At 36.8% G+C, this 19764-nt stretch overlaps 1 protein-coding gene across 1 annotated transcript in view; it reads right to left on the bottom strand.

The window, feature by feature from the left end:
* Positions 1 to 9892: 9892 nt before the first annotated feature.
* The window catches only part of pcxa (pyruvate carboxylase a), a 101468-nt gene continuing 91596 nt past the window's right edge, over positions 9893 to 19764 (bottom strand). Inside the window, exons 16-20 of the mRNA XM_042710939.1 lie at positions 15795 to 16039; positions 12559 to 12738; positions 10883 to 11131; positions 10550 to 10690; positions 9893 to 10218 (exon numbers count right to left, since the gene is read on the bottom strand). Of these exons, the coding sequence (XP_042566873.1) occupies positions 9967 to 10218; positions 10550 to 10690; positions 10883 to 11131; positions 12559 to 12738; positions 15795 to 16039 (1067 nt within the window). The 3' untranslated portion in view covers positions 9893 to 9966. The remainder of the gene's footprint in view (positions 10219 to 10549; positions 10691 to 10882; positions 11132 to 12558; positions 12739 to 15794; positions 16040 to 19764) is intronic.

Genomic DNA, 19764 nt, shown 5'->3' with positions numbered 1-19764 from the left:
TGATCATGGTCTATTAATGAGGAAACTGGAAAGATATGGTATAAGAGGTAAAGCCTATTTTTGGTTAAAAAAGTTACCTTGATGACAGATATCAATTTGTCCAAATAAATGATGTTAGATCAGATTTAATGAAAGTAACTTGTGGTGTTCCACAGGGCTCGGTGTTAGGCCCCATAATGTTTGTACTGTATATAAATGATATTTGTGAAGTGTCAAAAATATTAAAAATGGTTTTGTTTGCTGATGACACTAATTTATATTGTTCAGGGAAAACATTTGGAACAGCTTCTGAATACAGTGGAAATTGAATTGATGATCTTAAAAAAATGGTTTGATGATAATAGATTGTCATTGAATTTAAGTAAAACAAAGTTCATAATATTTGGTAATCGAAAGAGTATTAATAAAGTTAAAATTAGGATTAACAATGAGGAAATAGATAGAGTATATGAAAATAAATTTCTAGGTGTTATAATAGATCATAAATTAAGTTGGAAACCACATATTAATCATGTAAAAAGAAAAATGTCACAATCTATTGCAATATTACATAAAACTAAACATATTCTGAATGAAAATTCATTATATATTTTGTATTGTGCGCTCATAGTTCCATACATGATCTATTGTGTGGAGGTTTGGGGACATATATATAAAACCAATATAAATCCAATATATATGTTACAAAAAAGAGCAATAAGGATTATAAAACATGTTGACTATCACGAGCCAACTAATCAATTGTTTAGTAACTTAAATGCTTTTAAAATTTTTTGATTTAGTAAATTTCTACACTGTACAGACAATGTATAAAGTCTACAGTAATTTGCTTCCAAACTGTATCCAGAGGCTGTTTGAAATAAGAGAAAGTCAGTATGGAATAAGAGGAATGCATATGGTTTAAAAAAATAAAGGTAAGAACTAATACAAAAAATAGATGCATATCTGTCAAAGGGGTTAATCTATGGAATAATTTGCATACGGAATTAAAATTGTGTAATTCACTTTGTAAATTTAAGAAAATGTTTAAAAACAAGGTGGTTAATGATTATTTAATTTAACGGGTATTATATTTATTTTATTTTATTTTTTCTTTATATACTTTGTATATGTGTGCCTTGTATTAATCGCTACTAGTGAAAAGTGCCGCTCATTTGATTGATAATTATGTACAAAGGGTAGGCTTAATAAGCAGAGGCTTCAGCCTACACCTTTTCGGTTATTATGTACAACTTTATTTATTTTTGTATGACTGATTGTCTGTGGGGACCGAAATTAAATAAACATTAAACATTAAAGTTCTTTTATAAGGAAATGAACTAGGGTAATCAAACCAAAACTATGGTACAATATAAAATAACTGATTACAGTTAATGAGTAGAGGCATAAATTTTATTGCAAAATAATCAGTTAAATACAAATATACAAGTAGTTTGAGTGTGAAGGCAGACTGGATTGTGGGAAGCATATTCACAGTGTTTTCAAGGAAAATGAAATGACTTGTCTTCTACAGTACATTCACTTGACATTCTTGGAGCTCACAGTGAGTCTGTTCTGAAAGCTTTGTATTGTTTTTTTTGTTTGTTAAAAATCAATTTCTCTATGAAGAAAGTGAATCTGATTTTTACTTTCGTAATCTTATTGTTGCACTCTATTGCATTGTTTTTGTGTTTTTTCTGCTTCCTGTATTCATATTGTGTGTCCTTGCTAGCACCCAGAAAACTCATATACATCATCACAACATTGCTGTAATCCATATTTTCCCAAACACTGTGAAGCACGAGCTAGCAGAAGATGACCCTTTCAAAACAAACAAATTTTTGCGAATGACTAATCAAGTTCTGGAGTGATGAGTGATGAATTTTAATGAAAGCAACCACATAAAATCCTGTCTGGAAGCTGAATGTGCTTGATCTCTCTATATGGCGAACTGTATACTGTAACAGTCCAGAACAAGAGTTGTTTTACTGGTAGGTAGGTTGAAGTGCTTTAGTAATTTGTTTTGTTTAATCAGAACTTGCAAAATGCCTTCAGCAAATGTAACTACACACAGACAGAAATACAGTGCATGCATACGGAATTGAACATATGAGAAGAGGTTTGAGCGCATGTTCTTGAGAAAATAGAGTCAGAACAGACTTACAGTGCTGTAGGTTCCAGTGAGGAGGTAAATAAAAGCATTATTGCAGAGGAAAGTCATTGGTAGTTATTGAGAGTAATGAAGCTGTACAGTTCATTGATTAGACACAGGTGATGCAGAACCTGTAATATGGTTCATGTTCCTGTTGCAGTGAACCAATGCGGCCCAAAGCAGACACTGACTAATCAGGTAAGAGCATGTCATGATAAAGGTGTATAATCACATTGGCAAGAAAGACTGAATTTACTGGACTGGTGCAGGAGGCACACTGACTTCTGTGCCCTTCGTGATAATAAATGTGCTGATGATGTCCTTTTCAAGATCTTGAGAAATAATTTGGTCCACGAAGGAAATGATCTGCTTCAGTGGTTTTGAAATACTCTTTATGGCCAGAAGTATCTGGTGTGACTGCACCTTTGTGGTGTTGTATTCTTCTTTGTTGGGAGTAGTGTGTTGGGGACATGGCTCTATATGAATCAGTTGTTGATTGAATTTGAAGAAGTAGACGTTCCACTCAAAAATGTAGGCAGATGAACAAACAGAAATCTGTCATTTTCACTAGAAGTTTTAGGTATGAATAGAATAGAATAGAATAGAATAGAATAGAATAGAATAAACATGGATGAATTGTTCACAATAAGATCTATAACATCTGTAACAAAATGTACAGTGAATTTAGGGTGATAGGCTGAATCTTAATTTCATGCCCACTTTAAGAATATTAAATAATGCAATGATAATATGTAAAAATGTATTTTTTTTTTTCATTTACTAGGTGGCAGGGTTTAAGCAGAACTGGAAGTCATGCATATTTAGGGGCCAAGCACTGAAGATGCAATGGCACCTACTGTATTGTTTCCGTTCTTGTTAGTATTATGGTTTGTAAGTATATGTTTGCCATTTGAGTTAATTTTTTTTGGGTTATGAAATTTGGCATACAGTTAGAGGACAGTCTGATCTGTTACCATAGCAAGTTTGGAGTCTCTAACTCAATCCCTCTAGCGCCACCAACTGTTCAAAGTTGCACTTATATTTATGTTATTCATTTGAACCGTAAAGTTTAAATTGAAAATTATTTTTTCCTGATTCCTTGGCTCACGCAGAGTTGAATGCACACCAAAATTGAAAATTCTATAGGTCAAGATTTGAAAAACCTGCTTTTAGTTTGTCTGATTTACACCAAAATTGAGTCAGATCTTCTTCACACCATGCTGGCAAAAAGTTATGGAATTCAAGTTGATTAGTCAAATTGTTCTCGAATAACACGCAAACGAATTTGACAAAGAGCATGCCAAAATGGATGTCAGGCTATAACTCCACAACGCTTTAGTGGATGGAGACCAGTCTTGGTGTGCATTATAAGAACCATGACCTGAGGCTACCTGCACAGTTTCGGTGAAGCACCACCTAGTGGTCAGGAGATATTAAAAAAGCCTATTTTTGCTTATAACTTTTGAAAGGTATGGCCAAAAATCACAAAAATTCAGAAAAGGTCTTTTTAGATTCAGTGCAGCGTGCTAAGTGGAACCATACCCAATTTTCCCATGGCAGCCTTTTTGGGCGTTGGCCATTTTGAATGTTGTCGTAAAATGCTAAATTTTATGAAGGCATTGGCACATCGTTACGAAACGCGGCGTGTCTTCGGCACTATGCCCTGATAGTATGCAAAAAGTTTAAGAGCAGCACCACCTTGTGGTCAAAAGTTATAATGAAATTTACAAAAATACTAATAACTTCTGAGTATGTTAGCCTATTGTAATTAAACTGGTCTCAAAATATTAATTTGGAGAACACAGATACCAATTTTACCATAGTCAGCTGTACTCCCTGTCCACCATTTAATGCTGAAAACCTACTTTTTTTTAACTCCTCCTAGACCGTTTGTCTGATTTTCACAAAAATCGACTCAGATGTGCTAACAAAAAGTTATGGATTTCGTGTTTTGTAGTGCAGCTATATTTTCTTTTCTTGTCTTTTAGATTAATGGTGTAATCTAAATTAAGAAAACATACATAAATGATGTGTTTATGGTATTTTGATTTGAATTTTGGGGTTAGAATGTTTTTTATGTTGATTAATTTTTATTTTAATTTTATGTTGATTTTATTTTATGATATTTAGTTTTGTTTTTTGATATTGTTAATGTGTTGACACCAAGCAATTTATTAAAATGTAATAATATTTATTAATACATTAATTTGTGCAATGCAGTTATACATTTAAACAATATTTTTCTCTCAAATCTTCCACAGACCCCCTACTACAACAATCCTGGTGGCCCCTGGGGGTTCCAGGACCTTGATCTAGTGCAAACCCTAACCCTGTTGGTGACAAAAAGCTTCTTGAAATAAACCGTGTGTATTGTTCATGATGAAATTTAGTGTAATCAAACACCTTTTACCGAATATCTGCCGATAACTCCCACTTGTGTGCTCCATATCTCGGGTGAGGCGGCATTAACGCGCAAGGTGTGACCTTTTCCAATCAGACTGCCATTATACTCTCATCACAGTGAGAGCTCCTCTTTCATAAGGCAGGATAAACAAGGCTTGCAAATTGGACCGCACACTCACTAGGAAAATTAAGCAAATGGCTCCATATTCAAGCCACACAAATAAATCCAATTAGGCATTTGCACTCCACTGAGTGGACGACTCTGCTGCCAGCTGCCCTCGAGGATGAGAGGATGCTGGCTGAATATCGCTTGGACGTGCTGAGTGACTTCGATGGTGAGATTCATATCAGGAATCTCAATTAAACAAGTGACTCAGATAAAAAAAAGACAGACAGAAAAGACAGACAGATCTACCATGGGTAGTGTAGAAAGATGTGTGAGGCAGTGTCAGGACAGACAGATAGACCGTGAGACACGTCCAAAGAGCTGCGAGGCAAGTTATCTCACTGATGGATTTTGAAGAACTCCCAGAAAAGCACGAAGGTCTTTATATGATGGTTTTTGTGTGACTAAATTCCAGGACTTGCTGTCATAGTATAGACCTACACTCAATCTAATAAACAACTTGGCTCTTGACCACTGATGAACTTTTAGACTTTTTCTAAGATTTTTGTCTACTAGCAGAACAGCTTTTGGAAAATCAGTTATGGCGCCTGGGTGTACGTCACTCTACCAATTAACATTCAGTAGCCACACTGATACCTTGTCAGCTTTTTAACAGATCAGTTGTCACCATTGATTGAACACCACAACGCCTAATTAATATTTATGAGCAACGGTGACATAGGGCTTGTCCCAGTGTGAGTGAGTGAATAATGACAAAATGTTAATTTTGGGTGAACGACCACTTTAATATACAAGCTTTATATTAACAGATTGTATAGTATGATTCCTAAAAAGTCTGGGCAATAAATAAAAACATGTTCTTGGGTACAACCCTGCCTTTGACTCCTGATTTTTGAGTTACGACAAACTAAAACCACAAAAATGTACTAATATGTTACTAAAAAGTCAAATTTAACCACGAGGAACACCTTTCTAAGCACATACACTTTAAAAGAGTCCACCCATTTCTCCACCAACTTGTTTTTCAACAAGACCTGACAGTTCCTCAGCTCCTGTGGTCTTATGGGATAGCAAAGTGTCCCCTGGTTGCATCCTTCAAAATTTCAGCAGTACATCTGTCATCTGGGTTTTGTTTGCCTACTATATGACCGAGATATGAGACAAGGATGTATGCACATTCCAGACCTGCAAACCTTGAGATTTTTTTTTGAGTAGGATCAGCATGGCGGGCGGGCGGGGGGTTGGTGGGAGGAGTGGGGGAAAACAGTTTACTGTTTAGTTAATTTTAGCGATTTAGTTTTTTATGCTATTTGAAGAAGAAGAAGAAGAAAGAAAGAAAGTAACAAAACTCCAGTACTCTTCTGTATAAGGGTGGGTGATATGAGCATTATAATAATTTTTTTGTTATTATTTTTTTGGCTGATTTGTTTTTTGTGTGGTAGGGTGTATTTTTTATTTTTTTATTTTTTGTTTGGATTAATGTAAATGTACAGTAGGCATAGTGCAAAAAAATTAAAAAAATCACATTACACTGTAACATTGTAACATTGCAATCTTAAAACAAAAATAATCCTTTAGCATAGTTACTAAACTAAAAATAAAAATAATAAAAAGCACAAACTGATTGTGTAAAAAGGCTATTTTGATTACCCCATACACTTTACAGCTAGTGCTAACATACAAATACACTTACTTGTAGGTTTAAAATTCTACATTTGTCACATTTATTGTGCAACTACAAATATTTCAGCAAAATGTTTATTTTAGTCAGAGTTATTGCGCTCCTATTTCATTGCGCTTAGTGCTCGTTTCTAAATGAAGTCTGTGGAATTAAGCGGAGAATCGCAAAGCAAAAATATGTAGCCGCTACGCAAAATACGTACAGGTTGTCAGGTCTGACATTCAGATGACCAGCAAAATGGCTTTTTGGACAGTAGCATTGCAGGACGACTTTGGTATTGTGTGTGTGTTTTTTTTGAGTCTTGTTTGTGTGTGGGAGGTGTATGTGTAGGATAAGGCAAGGGTTAGATTTAGATTGTGAATATTTTTTTTTTGTTTGGTATTAAATGTTTTATTGACTAGACTGTGAATATTCATATCTAATTCATCACTGTACTTACAGCCAGGTGCAGACAAGGGTTGCAATGGTTTCAGTTAATTGAAGGTATACTTTTTCTTACATGGATATAAGATAAGGTTGTTAGTGGGATATCTTGGTGGCGTTAGGGTTTTAGATTGTTATGGTGGACTAGGGAAAAATGAGAGAAAGAGAAACAGACAGGAGAGAGAGTGTGAAAGAACGAGAGAGGGAAAAAAAAGAGATGAAAGCTGGGCAATGAAAATAGGATTGTGGGATCGACAGGCACGGGCAGAAGAACATTGATTCATACATCTGCTGATAAGACTGCAAAGGGCCGGAATAACTGCAAGATGACAACTCTCTGATCCCAAAGAGGAGCTAATCCACTGTTTTTACAAGGACATATGCCATATACACACCTACAGTTGGGTCATTCTGATGTGTCTCAATTAAAAACAGTTCCAAAATTAGATTTTATTTAATGTTTCTGAGTCACTCTTCCTCCAATTAAACACCCCCACTGCCAACATGAGATCCATCAGATACGAGACTGACCAACATAAAAAACAAACCCTGCAGAGTTTCATCCACAGATATCAATCAATCCATGAGCTGAGCGAATCAACTCAACCCGCACTTGCTGCCAGAATAGAACAAGCATATGGATGCACAGGGGAGCTTCATCCATCACTCCTACATTATCGCACCATCCTATACCCCGTTTTGAGACAAGCACACCAATATGGAGCCATCAGTCAGCAGTATCGTTGGCAGGGTGACTATCCCTAATCATAGACTCTAAGAAGCTAATCAAGTTAATTATTAATATTTTTTATCTTGTTTTATTCTTTTTTTTTTATTTTTCTTACGTTTTATATGAGGTTTATTTAGCTGGTGAGAATGATTATCAATAAGCAGTGTTTATTGGAGGCATGTGATGTCATATTCACGTGAGTTTTGGCTCTTATGTTATTCGATCAAATGTATTGATCTGAATGGATGACTCTTAAAAGCTTAATGTTAAGATATTTTTGTATTGTTGTTTTTATATTGTGGTTTGCATATTCTAATTTTTATAGTGTATTTGATAGAGACGTGCTTAATTATTGATTTATATACACAAAATGCTCAAATAAAATCAAACCAGACACAGCAGACAGTCTGTTATCCTTTATTTATATATATATTTGTTATCCTCCTTTTATTTATATATATTCTCCAACATTTTTCAATGCTAAAATAACACACACAAGGGTATGGTGCATTAGTATTTGCATATGTTATATTTCTCATTAGAAATGAAGTTTTCGAGAAGAAATGGCATTCAAATGGAAAGATAACGAATGCTATTAAAGGCATCAGATCTGAAATGTCACACAAATTAGTTCCAATTCCCTTCAGAACATTCCCAATTTCAAAAACAGTGACATAATCTATGCACAGAAATATTTACCCTGTTAAAATTCAACAGTTTGAGTTAACAATGTGCTAAGTACCTATTCATCAGCAATGTACGATGCTATATTAAGACGCATGACCCATTTAACAACAACTTTGATAAATACTGAATTGTTGTATTGGTGGCATGAAACAAAGCCAAGCGTCAACCACTTCTCGACTCAAAAACTCTCACAGAATCACAGAGAGGGTCTGCTGCGCTGTCAGAGCTGATAACATCGAACGGTTCTCCAGAGATTTTGCCAGTGGCCCATATTGAAAAGTCCAAAAGCCAATGGGAAGCTTCCCTCTCTCCCAACAAATCCTCTAGTTTTGTGCCCCTCACGATGAAGTCCTTTGTGCTGTGCTCATGTAAACTGAGATGTTTTTGTCAAATAACACAGAGGAACAATCTCAAAAATGATTGTGGTGTAAAATCTACATCTAAAAAACATTAGCTCCATTTTAATGGCAACATCCATTTGAAGGGACGATCATCACATTTATGGGCCTGTACGATTTACACGGATAAAACAGCACGCTCTAGTCTCCACCTTGGGATGTTATGATGAACGATGAGAAAATATCCACGTTGCAGGCTATTGGTCCTCATGAAGAATTGGTCTACTTAGAGTCAAGACTGTTAAAACCATTTCAGACGCACCCCAATGGACCTCTTTTGCCGCAACAGCCGTGCGTCTCGTAGATTTCAGGCTGAGTGCTTTCAATTACTCGAATGCTGTTGAATAAAACCTCTCATTATCTATTACGAATTACATCAATCGTGTTCAACAAGGGAAATTAGAGAAAGCTGGAGAATAAAGCCATTCGGTGTCACTACAGCAGCCATGAGGCATCTGCTGCTAAGGGGAATGTAACAGGACAGTGAAATAAATTCACATTAAGAGAGGAATTGGAACACAAGCAAGAGATGCGCCCTGGGAAAAGAACGTTCCCCCTAAAGCCTGTGTTCCAACTCAAGCTGTTGCGGAGTCTATAAGTGCTCTTGAATATAGAGTCATCGATCCTCGTTGGCCTCAGTGGAGCTCACTTCAGTCAAAACCACCTGGGTAACTATTCTCCACCTTTACATGATTCACAGCTCAAGTGTAAGACTCAGGAGACGAGGTCGGTTCCATTCTTGCACTTATTTCCCCAGTAACAAAGCAGGCTAGGCCATTGGTCAGAACATTGGGTGTATTTGTCTTGAAATAAAATGAATTTTGCTTGGTAATTCAAATAATATTCTCTGTGCAATAAGACTTTTATATGTAAGGGAAGGATTGTGCATGATTTTTTGAGAATTTCTTTCCAGTTAAAGGTCTTTGAGTTTATGTAAACGATCACAATCAAAGTTATGAAAAATCTGTGTGCAATATTTAACGTGATTAGGAATGCATTTAATTAAGTCTTTTTTTTTAATTATTTTGTTGATTGTTTTTTTTTAGTGTGTCTTTTAGTTTTGACTACATTCATTAATACTAATTAAAGACTGACAAACTTAATAACTCTCTTTCATTCCTTTATCTATTGTTTGTTTTATTGTGATTCAGGATCACAAAAGCACATATGACACTAAAGGCAAAGGATTCAAGCTTGAAAGTAAAAATATTTTCAGATTCATCCGTTATTCAAGATTCTGTAAAAATAAGCTCAACCTTCCTCCTTTAATGCATGCTACTTCTGAAAGGTGTTAGACTCCATATGTAGTGAATGTGTGTGTGTTTAGCCTTGCAGGGATTGGCTGTGGTGATGTGTTATGTTCCCTGCTGTTGGACTTCATGATATCTATTCAGTGATCTCCAGAATAAGATCGTCTCCTTCCAGAGTGCTGTCGGCGGTCACGTAGATCTTGGCCACGGTGCCGGAAAGCGGCGAGTTCACCACCGTCTCCATCTTCATGGCGCTGAGGACGCAGAGCGGTTGTCCTTTCTCCACCTGCTGGCCCTGCTTCACTTTCACCTCCACAACCTTACCAGGCATGGGAGCGCCAATCTGTCCACGAACGTCCTTCAGGGCTTTAGGGTGGAAATGCATCTCCTACAAAAACAGGGAAGTTTTTGACTTTGCTAAAATTTGATTTAGGTCGGCAGGGACATTGGTTTCATTTACACATTGCATTTATATAACCAACTATTCTCAGGAAATACCTATAACTATGATAACCTATAATTAAAACTAATGTCTGGTTTCATGTGGTAGTAAAATCTGTACAGAAAAAATCCCATCTCGAAAATAGTGCTGGACATGGCTCATAAAATCACGTCTGTACCAGTTTTATTTACATCATTTACTTCTTGTCACTCCACTCACTAGCAGTTGGTACAAAACTTTGCCAAATTTCACAAAAAGAAAAAAGACAGAAACACACCTTCATGGCCATGGTGTCTTTGACCAGGACAGATCTCAGCTGACCATTGAGCTCGAAGAAAACCTCTCTCTGACCGGCTTTATTAAGGTCTCCTAGAGCCAGAGCCTTGATATGAAGCGTCTTGCCTCTCTCCAACTCCACCTGAGACAGACAGCAGACATATGAGAAGAGGAAATAAGGAACTTACGGTTGGAATGTAGGAATGAGACTTACGATTTTGGATTAATGGATGATTTATGGGACTTTTGGAGCAGTTAAAGATGATAAAAATGTGGTGCTATTTCAGTTTAATAATTAAAATGTTTTTTAAAAAAGAAAAAGAAATCCTTCCACCTCAAACTCTTCAGCAATCTTGGGTCCATCCAGGAAGAGTCTAGTGTCCAGACAATCCACAGGGCCAAAGGTTCTGGTGAATTCTTTGAACTCCTGGAACACTTTGGGGTACATGGCCGCAGACATCACATCCTCCGGGGTGATTTCATCACCGTGTGCATCTCGCAGCTGCTTCTCCAAGACCTGGAAATCCATGGGGGGCAGGGAGGCTCCAGGACGCCCTTCCACACGGGGAAGAGACTTCAAAACCTGTGCCACAAACAAGTGATGAGTACCTGAGAAAAGAGCAGGTGCCTGAACACACAATAAACATAAATTTCCTCGCTGTATTTTCAAGCTGCTCGTAAGTGGATGATTTAGAGTGTTGGCAATCCCCCTGAGTCCCACACTGAATCTGAGAATATTTATAACCGATCATTACCAGGAGCAGGATTAATCTCTCCCTATTGCTTCATTTAAATGAATTTAAGAGAATGAAGAATCAAGTGCAAGTAGCGAAGAATTAAACTCCGAATGACGAAATGTACATTTTGATTCGGCAAAACAAAGAAAGACCGCAGACCTAAATAAAACTCTTTTTATTCAAAGCAAACAAACGCTTGCATAATGAGGAACAATATTAATGTTACAAAACAGATGGGGAAAAAATAAGGCCACGCTGCTCAAATATGTTTGTTATCTAAATTACATGCAAAGCAGATGGCCTACTAATTCTGAAAAAGAGACATTGTAAATAAATTAGCTGCATACTTGCATGCACAGAAAAGCTTTAACGTAAGCATTGTTCATTTCTGATGTGAGACACATTTGTCAGGGAAACGGCTAATCTTGCACTGGAATGGCTGCTGGGTAATTGGGGCGTTCAAGACAAAAGGAATGACATGGTTTTGCATTGCGTATCTCTGACAAGCACAACACAGCGTTAATGCACTCTAGAGAGTGTAGGGAAACCCTCTCAAGACAGACTTCACTGTGATCAACCGAATCTCTTCAGCTAGAGAGCTGAAGCTTATTTTGCTCACCGCAGAGATATTCAATAAATTGTATTTATGCAATACTGTACCAAACAGGTTCTACTCTTCTTTCTGTTCTTAGCTCAAGCTGAGCAGAGACTTACACTCAAGTTCAACTTTAGTCATTTAAATAATCAATTTTTAAACGGTTCCTCTGACCCTTTCATCTTCAAGCCAACCTCTGGCCCCATACAAGACAGTAATTCCTATATTTCTAACCCTGGGGCAGTATTACAGAAACTTCCTATCTTAATTAAAATATTAAAATATCTTAATCTGACTAAAGATTTGGAAAAGTTCTATTTCCTAAGTGAAATCACCATGGTTATTGAACATATAGGATATGATTCTGAGTTAAGGGCCAGTCATGCTAGACTTTGAACATGCAAAGTTTTCTCTGACCCCGAAACATATCATGCTCTGTGGCAACAGAAATTCAACAGTTAACATAATAATAAAGCCAAAATATAACCTCACTTTCATGCAGTGCTGCAAACCTGTAGCTGTAAAGTTATATCGTTGCTTTTCTGAAGTGATTTAAACCTGTAGTTGTAGTAACTATAGTCATTTTTCTTGTTCAGTAACTTGATGTACTACAATAACTAAAACTGAAGTAATATTAAAATAATATTAAAAAGGAAAAATGCACTGTGCAGGTCGTACCTTTGATCTGAAGGGCTCCGGGAAGCCTCCATGAGGGATGCCGATGTGTCCTTGCAGGAACTCCACCACGGAGAGGGGGAAAGACAACTCATCCGCTCTCTCCTCCACCTCTGCCCGAGTCAGAGAGTTCTGCACCATGAACTGTGCCAGATCGCCCACAATCTTAGAGGAGGGTGTCACCTGAAGGAAGGGGAAGAGAGGAGAAGGACAGATAAGCAAGAAAGGAAAGACATGCTTGCTTAGGCCTCCATCGATACATCTCAGCTCTCCGCCAGGATTATCCACCCTCAGGCCGTCTGGCCAATATAAACTAGAAATAAGACAGGAGACCGAGTGCAGTGGCAAACAGAAACATGGCTTAGGGAGAAGATAACATTCGTCGTGAGGACAAAAGGGAAAAAGAATGGGAGAAAGAGAGAACGGAGAGCCGCTAATGAAACCCAGCGCTAATGTGTTGTATGTTAAGCAGCGTGCAGCTCGGCCTACGATATTGACAATATTAACAGCGAGGGGACTCTGAGAACAGAAAGCCGACTATCTTCGATCATTTAATTAAGCCCAGGGAAATGAAAAGCAGCAATGCGAGACCAAACGCTCTCAGACGCCTTTGATTGGAGAAGATCAGTCAGAGCCTCTCTGAAATACAACAGATAAGCTTTGCTTAGAGCTCTTCCCAGTTGATCTGTCTCTGGGCCATAGGAGACAGGGACAGGATTATTTATTCGCTCCTTCTTTCTGCCCCTCTTTTTTTTTGCAAAGTTCTGTTTTTTGAGAAGTTTTTTTTGTTATATTTGGTATGGGGATTTGGAAGGAGAAAAGAGAGAGAGGAGAGCAGGCAATTAAAGCTCTCGGGTCCACGGTGCTCATGATCTTGTGAGCGTGAGCGGATTTCAAGAGTGAGGGTGAGACCCTTCTGAGCGCAGGGGGTGATAATTAAGCCCTATTTAACCAGGGAGAATGTTGCATATGAGCGATTTAAACGGCGGCGCTCGTGGTGGTAACATGATGCAATTACAGCATATGAACAATCTTAAACGTTCCATTCATTGATGGAAAAAGGAGGGGGGAAACAGCACTTCTGCATGAGTCACATAACGCATATTTGCTAATCTCAAATGACTGGCTTTCAACTTTGAATGCAATGAAGGGTTGAAATCTGTTTTAAATATCTGAAAGGATTGATTATAGACACCTAAAAACCTAAAAATGATCTGGATTTCACATTATACAGGAAGTAAAGAATATGAAATTGGATTTTATGTCAACAGAGCCAGATTGAATACTGCTTAAGCACTTATTTCCACTATCCAGTATATGGCTGAATAAGCACATCATATTTTTGATTACAAAGCAGGTAATATTCTAAATATAGTCATTCCTAGAATTTGTTTAGATTTTCTGAATAGAACTTGATTTAAATACAAATTACTGTATATCTAAACCTTCTAATATTGATTAAAATAGCAGTAGTTCACATGAAATACATTTGGGAAGTTGACATGTCATGACGTGACAGCAGTCTAAAACCAAAAGCAGAATTATTATACAAGCTTCTTTTATGAGCTCATATTATGTAGTAAGTCTACATGAAATATTATTTATTAGTATAAAACAAAACATATTCCTAATATGCCTAAAAATGACATTGAGTGTTACAAAAGCGCTATATAAATAAAACAACTAAATATTATTAATATCATTATTACATTTGTCATACCAAAGGAACAATGGAGGAACATTTTAAATGAACTAGTAAAGGATTAAAAAGGGGGACAGATTGAAGAAAAAATGTGAAATCTAAAAAAATCTCATATATAAAATATATTTCTTTCAATGACATTTCAACTATCTTTAGAACTACCTCTCAGAAACTTAAATGTTATATTTATCTTTAGTATCCTAGATACTAAAGGCTTGAGTGGATTTTATGCTGATAATTATATCTTATGATAGATTTCTCAGATGACTGACAATTTTTAAAAGCTATAAACTGTCTCTTCAGAGATGGCTTTTATTATTTGAGTGTTTTGAAGCGATTACATGCCAGGACCCAACGTTTTAAATGAACTAGTTTCCACAGGAAAAAAAATAATAAATGAAAGGAGAATTAAGAATCTATTCCAGTGCAAAATTATAGGAAAACAACTGCAAAATCCTCTGGCACAAACATCTATCTTTTATGTGTCTAAGGAGTAGCAGGACGTTTTTAAAAACCAAACTGACCAACAAAGTCTTTGAATAAATTATGTGAACCAGACGTAACAAGGACAAGTCTAGTTAGAACTGAATATTTTGTATGATGTACAAATGGGTGTTTGCACTTTGCTTTTGACCAAAATAACTCATATAATAATTATAACACAATACTTTTTTAAGAAGCAAGCTGGGAAATGGACACGCGTGACAATATAAGGAATGACTCATAAAACGTGAGCATTTGACAAAATCACGACTCAGTCTTCAATTGTGTGAAACATGACATCTGAGGAAAAGACATCCACCTAATTAGCTAAAAGGTGTGATGTCTTTGGTTACATATAAAGACTAGAGGAATGTAAATGTCTGTGGTTTCAGAGAGACTGAAGATCTGGATTAATATAAGCAGTAACAGACATGATGGGTTAAAGGGGTTTATCATAACACTTTGCACATTAATACACCGTGTACTACTTCATTAATATTTTCTATTTGAGTCATCATGTTGAAAACCTTTTAAGTATTATGACATTTCATAATGAGCTGACCTGATTTCTCGTCTGGCAATCACTGAATAGTGTAAAAGTGACGGCACACTTTTCAGTATCCTTGGTTCTGGAGGCATTAATTTTTTTTCAAAAGGATTTCTATTAAATAATTCTATGCAAAACCAGCTCACAGAAGGAATACAACAACATGGCAAATTTTGATTTAAAGGAAAAAAGGACAAAAGTTCTCTGTTTTAACTGTAAAATACAATGTATATCAATTATAAAATATTCAGATGATATAAACACAATATATTTGCAATGCTTCATGGGAGTCAGTATTTGCCACTTTTTTTTTTTTTGCTGTAATTTCTAATTAATCAATCCAGATTTATGGATGTAGTTTGTCACATATGGGACAACTGGACTGTTAAGTGAATCCCTATATACTAGAGCTCATGTCAATAAAGCCCTACACAAATAACTAAAAATAGGTTTGAATATGTAAATAAAGAAAATGTGATCTCCCAAAACACAGGGGTAATTGCTCACTTTGATGAGGTCACCGAGCAGCTTGTTGGCTTCTGCGTAGGCTTTCTTCACCTCCTTAAACTTGTTCCCCAGCCCCATACTGTGTGCTTGAAAGTGGAGATTGGTGTACTGGCCACCTGGGATCTCGTTCTCATAGACATCAGCATTCCCAGACTTCATGGTGGCAGTACAGTCAAACGGAGCATAAAGGCCTCGGGTCACCTCCCAATACTCACTGTAGTCAAAGACCTTCTCGAGAGAGATGCCTGAGAAAGAGATGTGGTGAAGAGAAAGAGAAAGAAAGACAGGATGAGACATCATTAGTCTACCAAGAGGAATAAGCAATCTGAGAACAAGTAGCACAACAAATGACTATCTGACATTAATATTTAATCAAAAATAATGAAAGTCCTTGTCTCTTTAACAGACTGCACCAGCTAATCAGGCATTCTTCCAAAGCTTTTAATCAGTCTTCGAAAGCTCAGCACACAGGGGCCTGTATGTGGTAGAAGCAGGGAATTGGTGGTGGAGCATAGATTGCTTCCTGCCACTCACGGCTTCATCACTTACCAGCAGCAGTCAGTCAATTAATCAATCAATGAGGCGCACCACTTGCAACAGAGTTCACATGCTCATTTGGCTCCCTCATCTTCACTAATTGCCCATTGCTTTGATCACAATAGTTTTGCAGTGCAAAAGATAACACACAAACAAATACACTCGAATGTGTGTGCGCACCACCGGAGAAGGACTGCGGAAATCACAATAATGCTTTCATGAAACTAGCTTGCATGCATTTTTCTTCTGCCACCCTGACTACAGGCTATTAGGCGCTATTGATGTTACGGTGGTAAAGCGGAGTGTCCAGCTCGCCCCGTGCAGACCAATCTATCAGAGCACGTCAGTCAGTCCAGGCATTGATCTCTGTCCACACGGCCTTTATCGTGATGAACTAGCTTGAAGAGAAGAGAGAAAGAGAGCTACTCTGTGAGGCAGAGGGACCTGAGCAGGACAATGAGAGATTGATAGAGTGAGCGAGAAAGGCAGATTAAATAATGACAAGGTGAGAGAGAAAGTTGAAGGAGAATCGGGAAGATGACAGGATGTTATATCTATCCATCTGTCCATCCATCCATCTAGATGGACTGATAAGCTGACTGACAGACAGACTTGGTATCTCTCATTTCACAATAAATCCTCACTCACATGTTTCTGTAGGGGCACTTTTCACCTTTATTTTCTCCCTTTTTCTTCACTTTAATTCTGTATTATCGTTTCTTATGGAAATTCATCTAAAATATGGAAACAATAGATTATATTTTAGTTGTCAAAATGATGGTTAAATGGTGGAAAAGTTCACAGATGGATGGATGGAAAGAAAAATTCATGAATGGAAGGACTGAATAGAAAATTCATGGATGGATGGATGGATGATGGAAAGAGAAATTCATGGAAGGATGGCTAAAAAAATTACAATAAATGATACAATGATATGAAGAACGATGCAACAATATAAAGAATTACAAGTTACAAAAAATGATACGATATGATACAATACAAAGAATGATATAATACAAAGAACAAGCAACGTTACAAAGAATGATAGAAAGAAAGAAATAAAGAGAAGAAGAGAAGAAAAAGAAAAGATAGAATAAGAAAGAAAAACAAACTATAGGATGTTGTTCAGTCAGCAAACTTGTTCACAACGTAGTTGATTTGCAACAAATAGCTGTCTGTTTGATTTTGAACATTTTTACATAAGTGCCACATTAGAGTCAATTTGCAGGTTGTCATAACACTCAGCAGTTCTTGTTTTTGTCAGCTGTGCATTAGAATCAACACATAACATGATACTTCTTGCTGTGTAAATGTGTCTATATGGTTAAACAGAGTCATGACAGAAAACACCAATCAAAATACAGCACACAAACAGATGCAAGAAGACCAATCGGAACTCAGTATGCAAATAGCATGATAACAACGTTAACACCTTTGGTTATATTTGAAATGGTAAACATTCCATCAATGTAAGTTTGTTTGATTTTTGGTGAGTATGTTGAGAGGTTCGGGCGGAGGTTCAGGAGGAGGAGAGAACAAATGGAATGTTTGGGGAATATTAATACAGTGCTGGCTTGCGAGTGCTGTAATAAGTATTGAGCGTTTGTCAGCGCTGTCTCTTTCTCTTCACATCAACACATATGGCAGCTTGTTTTAAAAAGCTGTAAACAGGTGATTAATACTGGATGTTGCATATGGCAACAAAACAGTGATCAGAGACAGAGACTGCAATAACACTGCCACAGGAATCCTGACAGCCTCCAAACAATTCAATTACCTAGGCAACACCTCCAGGAGCAAAAAACCAAAGTAACGCAGGGCAGTGAGAGTGAGGCGGTACGGCTGAATCTTGTGGGAATAAAACAAACTGAATCAACAAAGGTGTGAACACCTCCTCATCATGTGAGCTCTCCGATGCATCTCGTACCGCCGAAGTCACACAACCACGCCATGTGGAGCTCCAGAGGAGGGGGTTGTATTTATACATAAAAGATGGACTTTCATAGAAACAACAACCAGGGTTTTCCGGTTTGTTAGAGCCACAGCTCACGTCTCTTTGTTTTATTAATGTGATGTTTGGTGGCTTAATTAGAAAGTCTAGAGTGTAAATTATATTAGCTTACACAGCCTGCATTTTAATAACTGCTTTTGATATTTGCCAATATATAACCTTGGCTATATACTGGTCGACCACTTATTCTAAGGGCTTCTGCAGATTTTATGAAGGAAAATTTAAGACTCAATTCAAGATATTCATTTTTTTTGCCATGAGTTCAACATTTAATGCCATGACTTTATGAATTTAAGACTTTCTGCTCTGATTTAAGACTTTTTTAGCCCTTAAATTGTGGAAGGCCATATGAAAACTTTATAAGAGCTCTATAAGACTCTTGACTGGTATAATTTTTTTATTATTATAATTTTTTTTTTTATCAGTATTGGTTGATATTGAAAACTTAATTATACATGCTCATTTATCATATTTCTAATTTAATAACACTGTTAAATATATATATATATATAATTTTTTTTTTTACAAAATATCAAAATGAACATCAGTTTTTCAAACTGTATATTATAATGTCATGATGTCATGATAAATTCACTTGTACAGGTAGCATTTCAAATTATTGATTTTGGCTATTAACATGCTATTTTTCATTTAATTAGAAAGAAAAGATTACTCCATTTTAATACCGGTCATAACATGAATATAATTATCAACCTATTAGCATTTACCAGATTAATAATACCAATGTAATAATCCTTTAGTTGTATAGAAACAATATAAACAAAAGAATGTCGATATTCAGCACAAAAGCACGTTTCCTTGAGTGATGTTTATAATACAGTCAACAGGATGTCAGAAGTGCTGACATTTGCTGTGGCAGTATGAAGCAGACTTAATGAAGTAGATCTTCATGCCATTGGTCACTACAGCGGCAGGTGATGCAGTGACCCATGGTTGGACAGATGGTCTCCTACACGACCACACTGGAAAGTCTCTGGCCGCAAACACACACACACCCTACTGTGAGAAGGCCCAACGGGGCACGAGACTCATCAGTGAAGGTTAAGCACCAGCAGCCACAGTAATGTCACAATTAAGGAAAGGTCTAGGGGTCAGCCACCAACATCCAAATGATGTCTGTCCGCTCTGACCCTTCTCTCTACTCTTTTCATTCACCCCAACATCATTTTCTTTCTCTTCTCCTTCTTTCCAGAACTGTCTGGCCTTGCTGTATTATCATTTTTCCCCATTTCTTTCATTACCACTCTTGCCCTGCTTTGTTTGCTTTTATTCTTCTTTTAGCTGACTCTATGAAGAAGGGGAAATAAATATTAAGAGAATGAAAGTGTGGGAGAATTTGCATAAAATGAGGCACAGCAGGTGAAAAATAGTGTAAAACAGGTGTGTTGAATATTAAATACC

Source organism: Cyprinus carpio, chromosome A21, assembly GCF_018340385.1.
Source record: "Cyprinus carpio isolate SPL01 chromosome A21, ASM1834038v1, whole genome shotgun sequence".
In the NCBI taxonomy this organism is placed as follows: Eukaryota; Metazoa; Chordata; class Actinopteri; order Cypriniformes; family Cyprinidae; genus Cyprinus; species Cyprinus carpio.
Note: the sequence above shows the minus strand (reverse complement) of the source record. Positions and strands in the feature narration are given on the sequence as shown.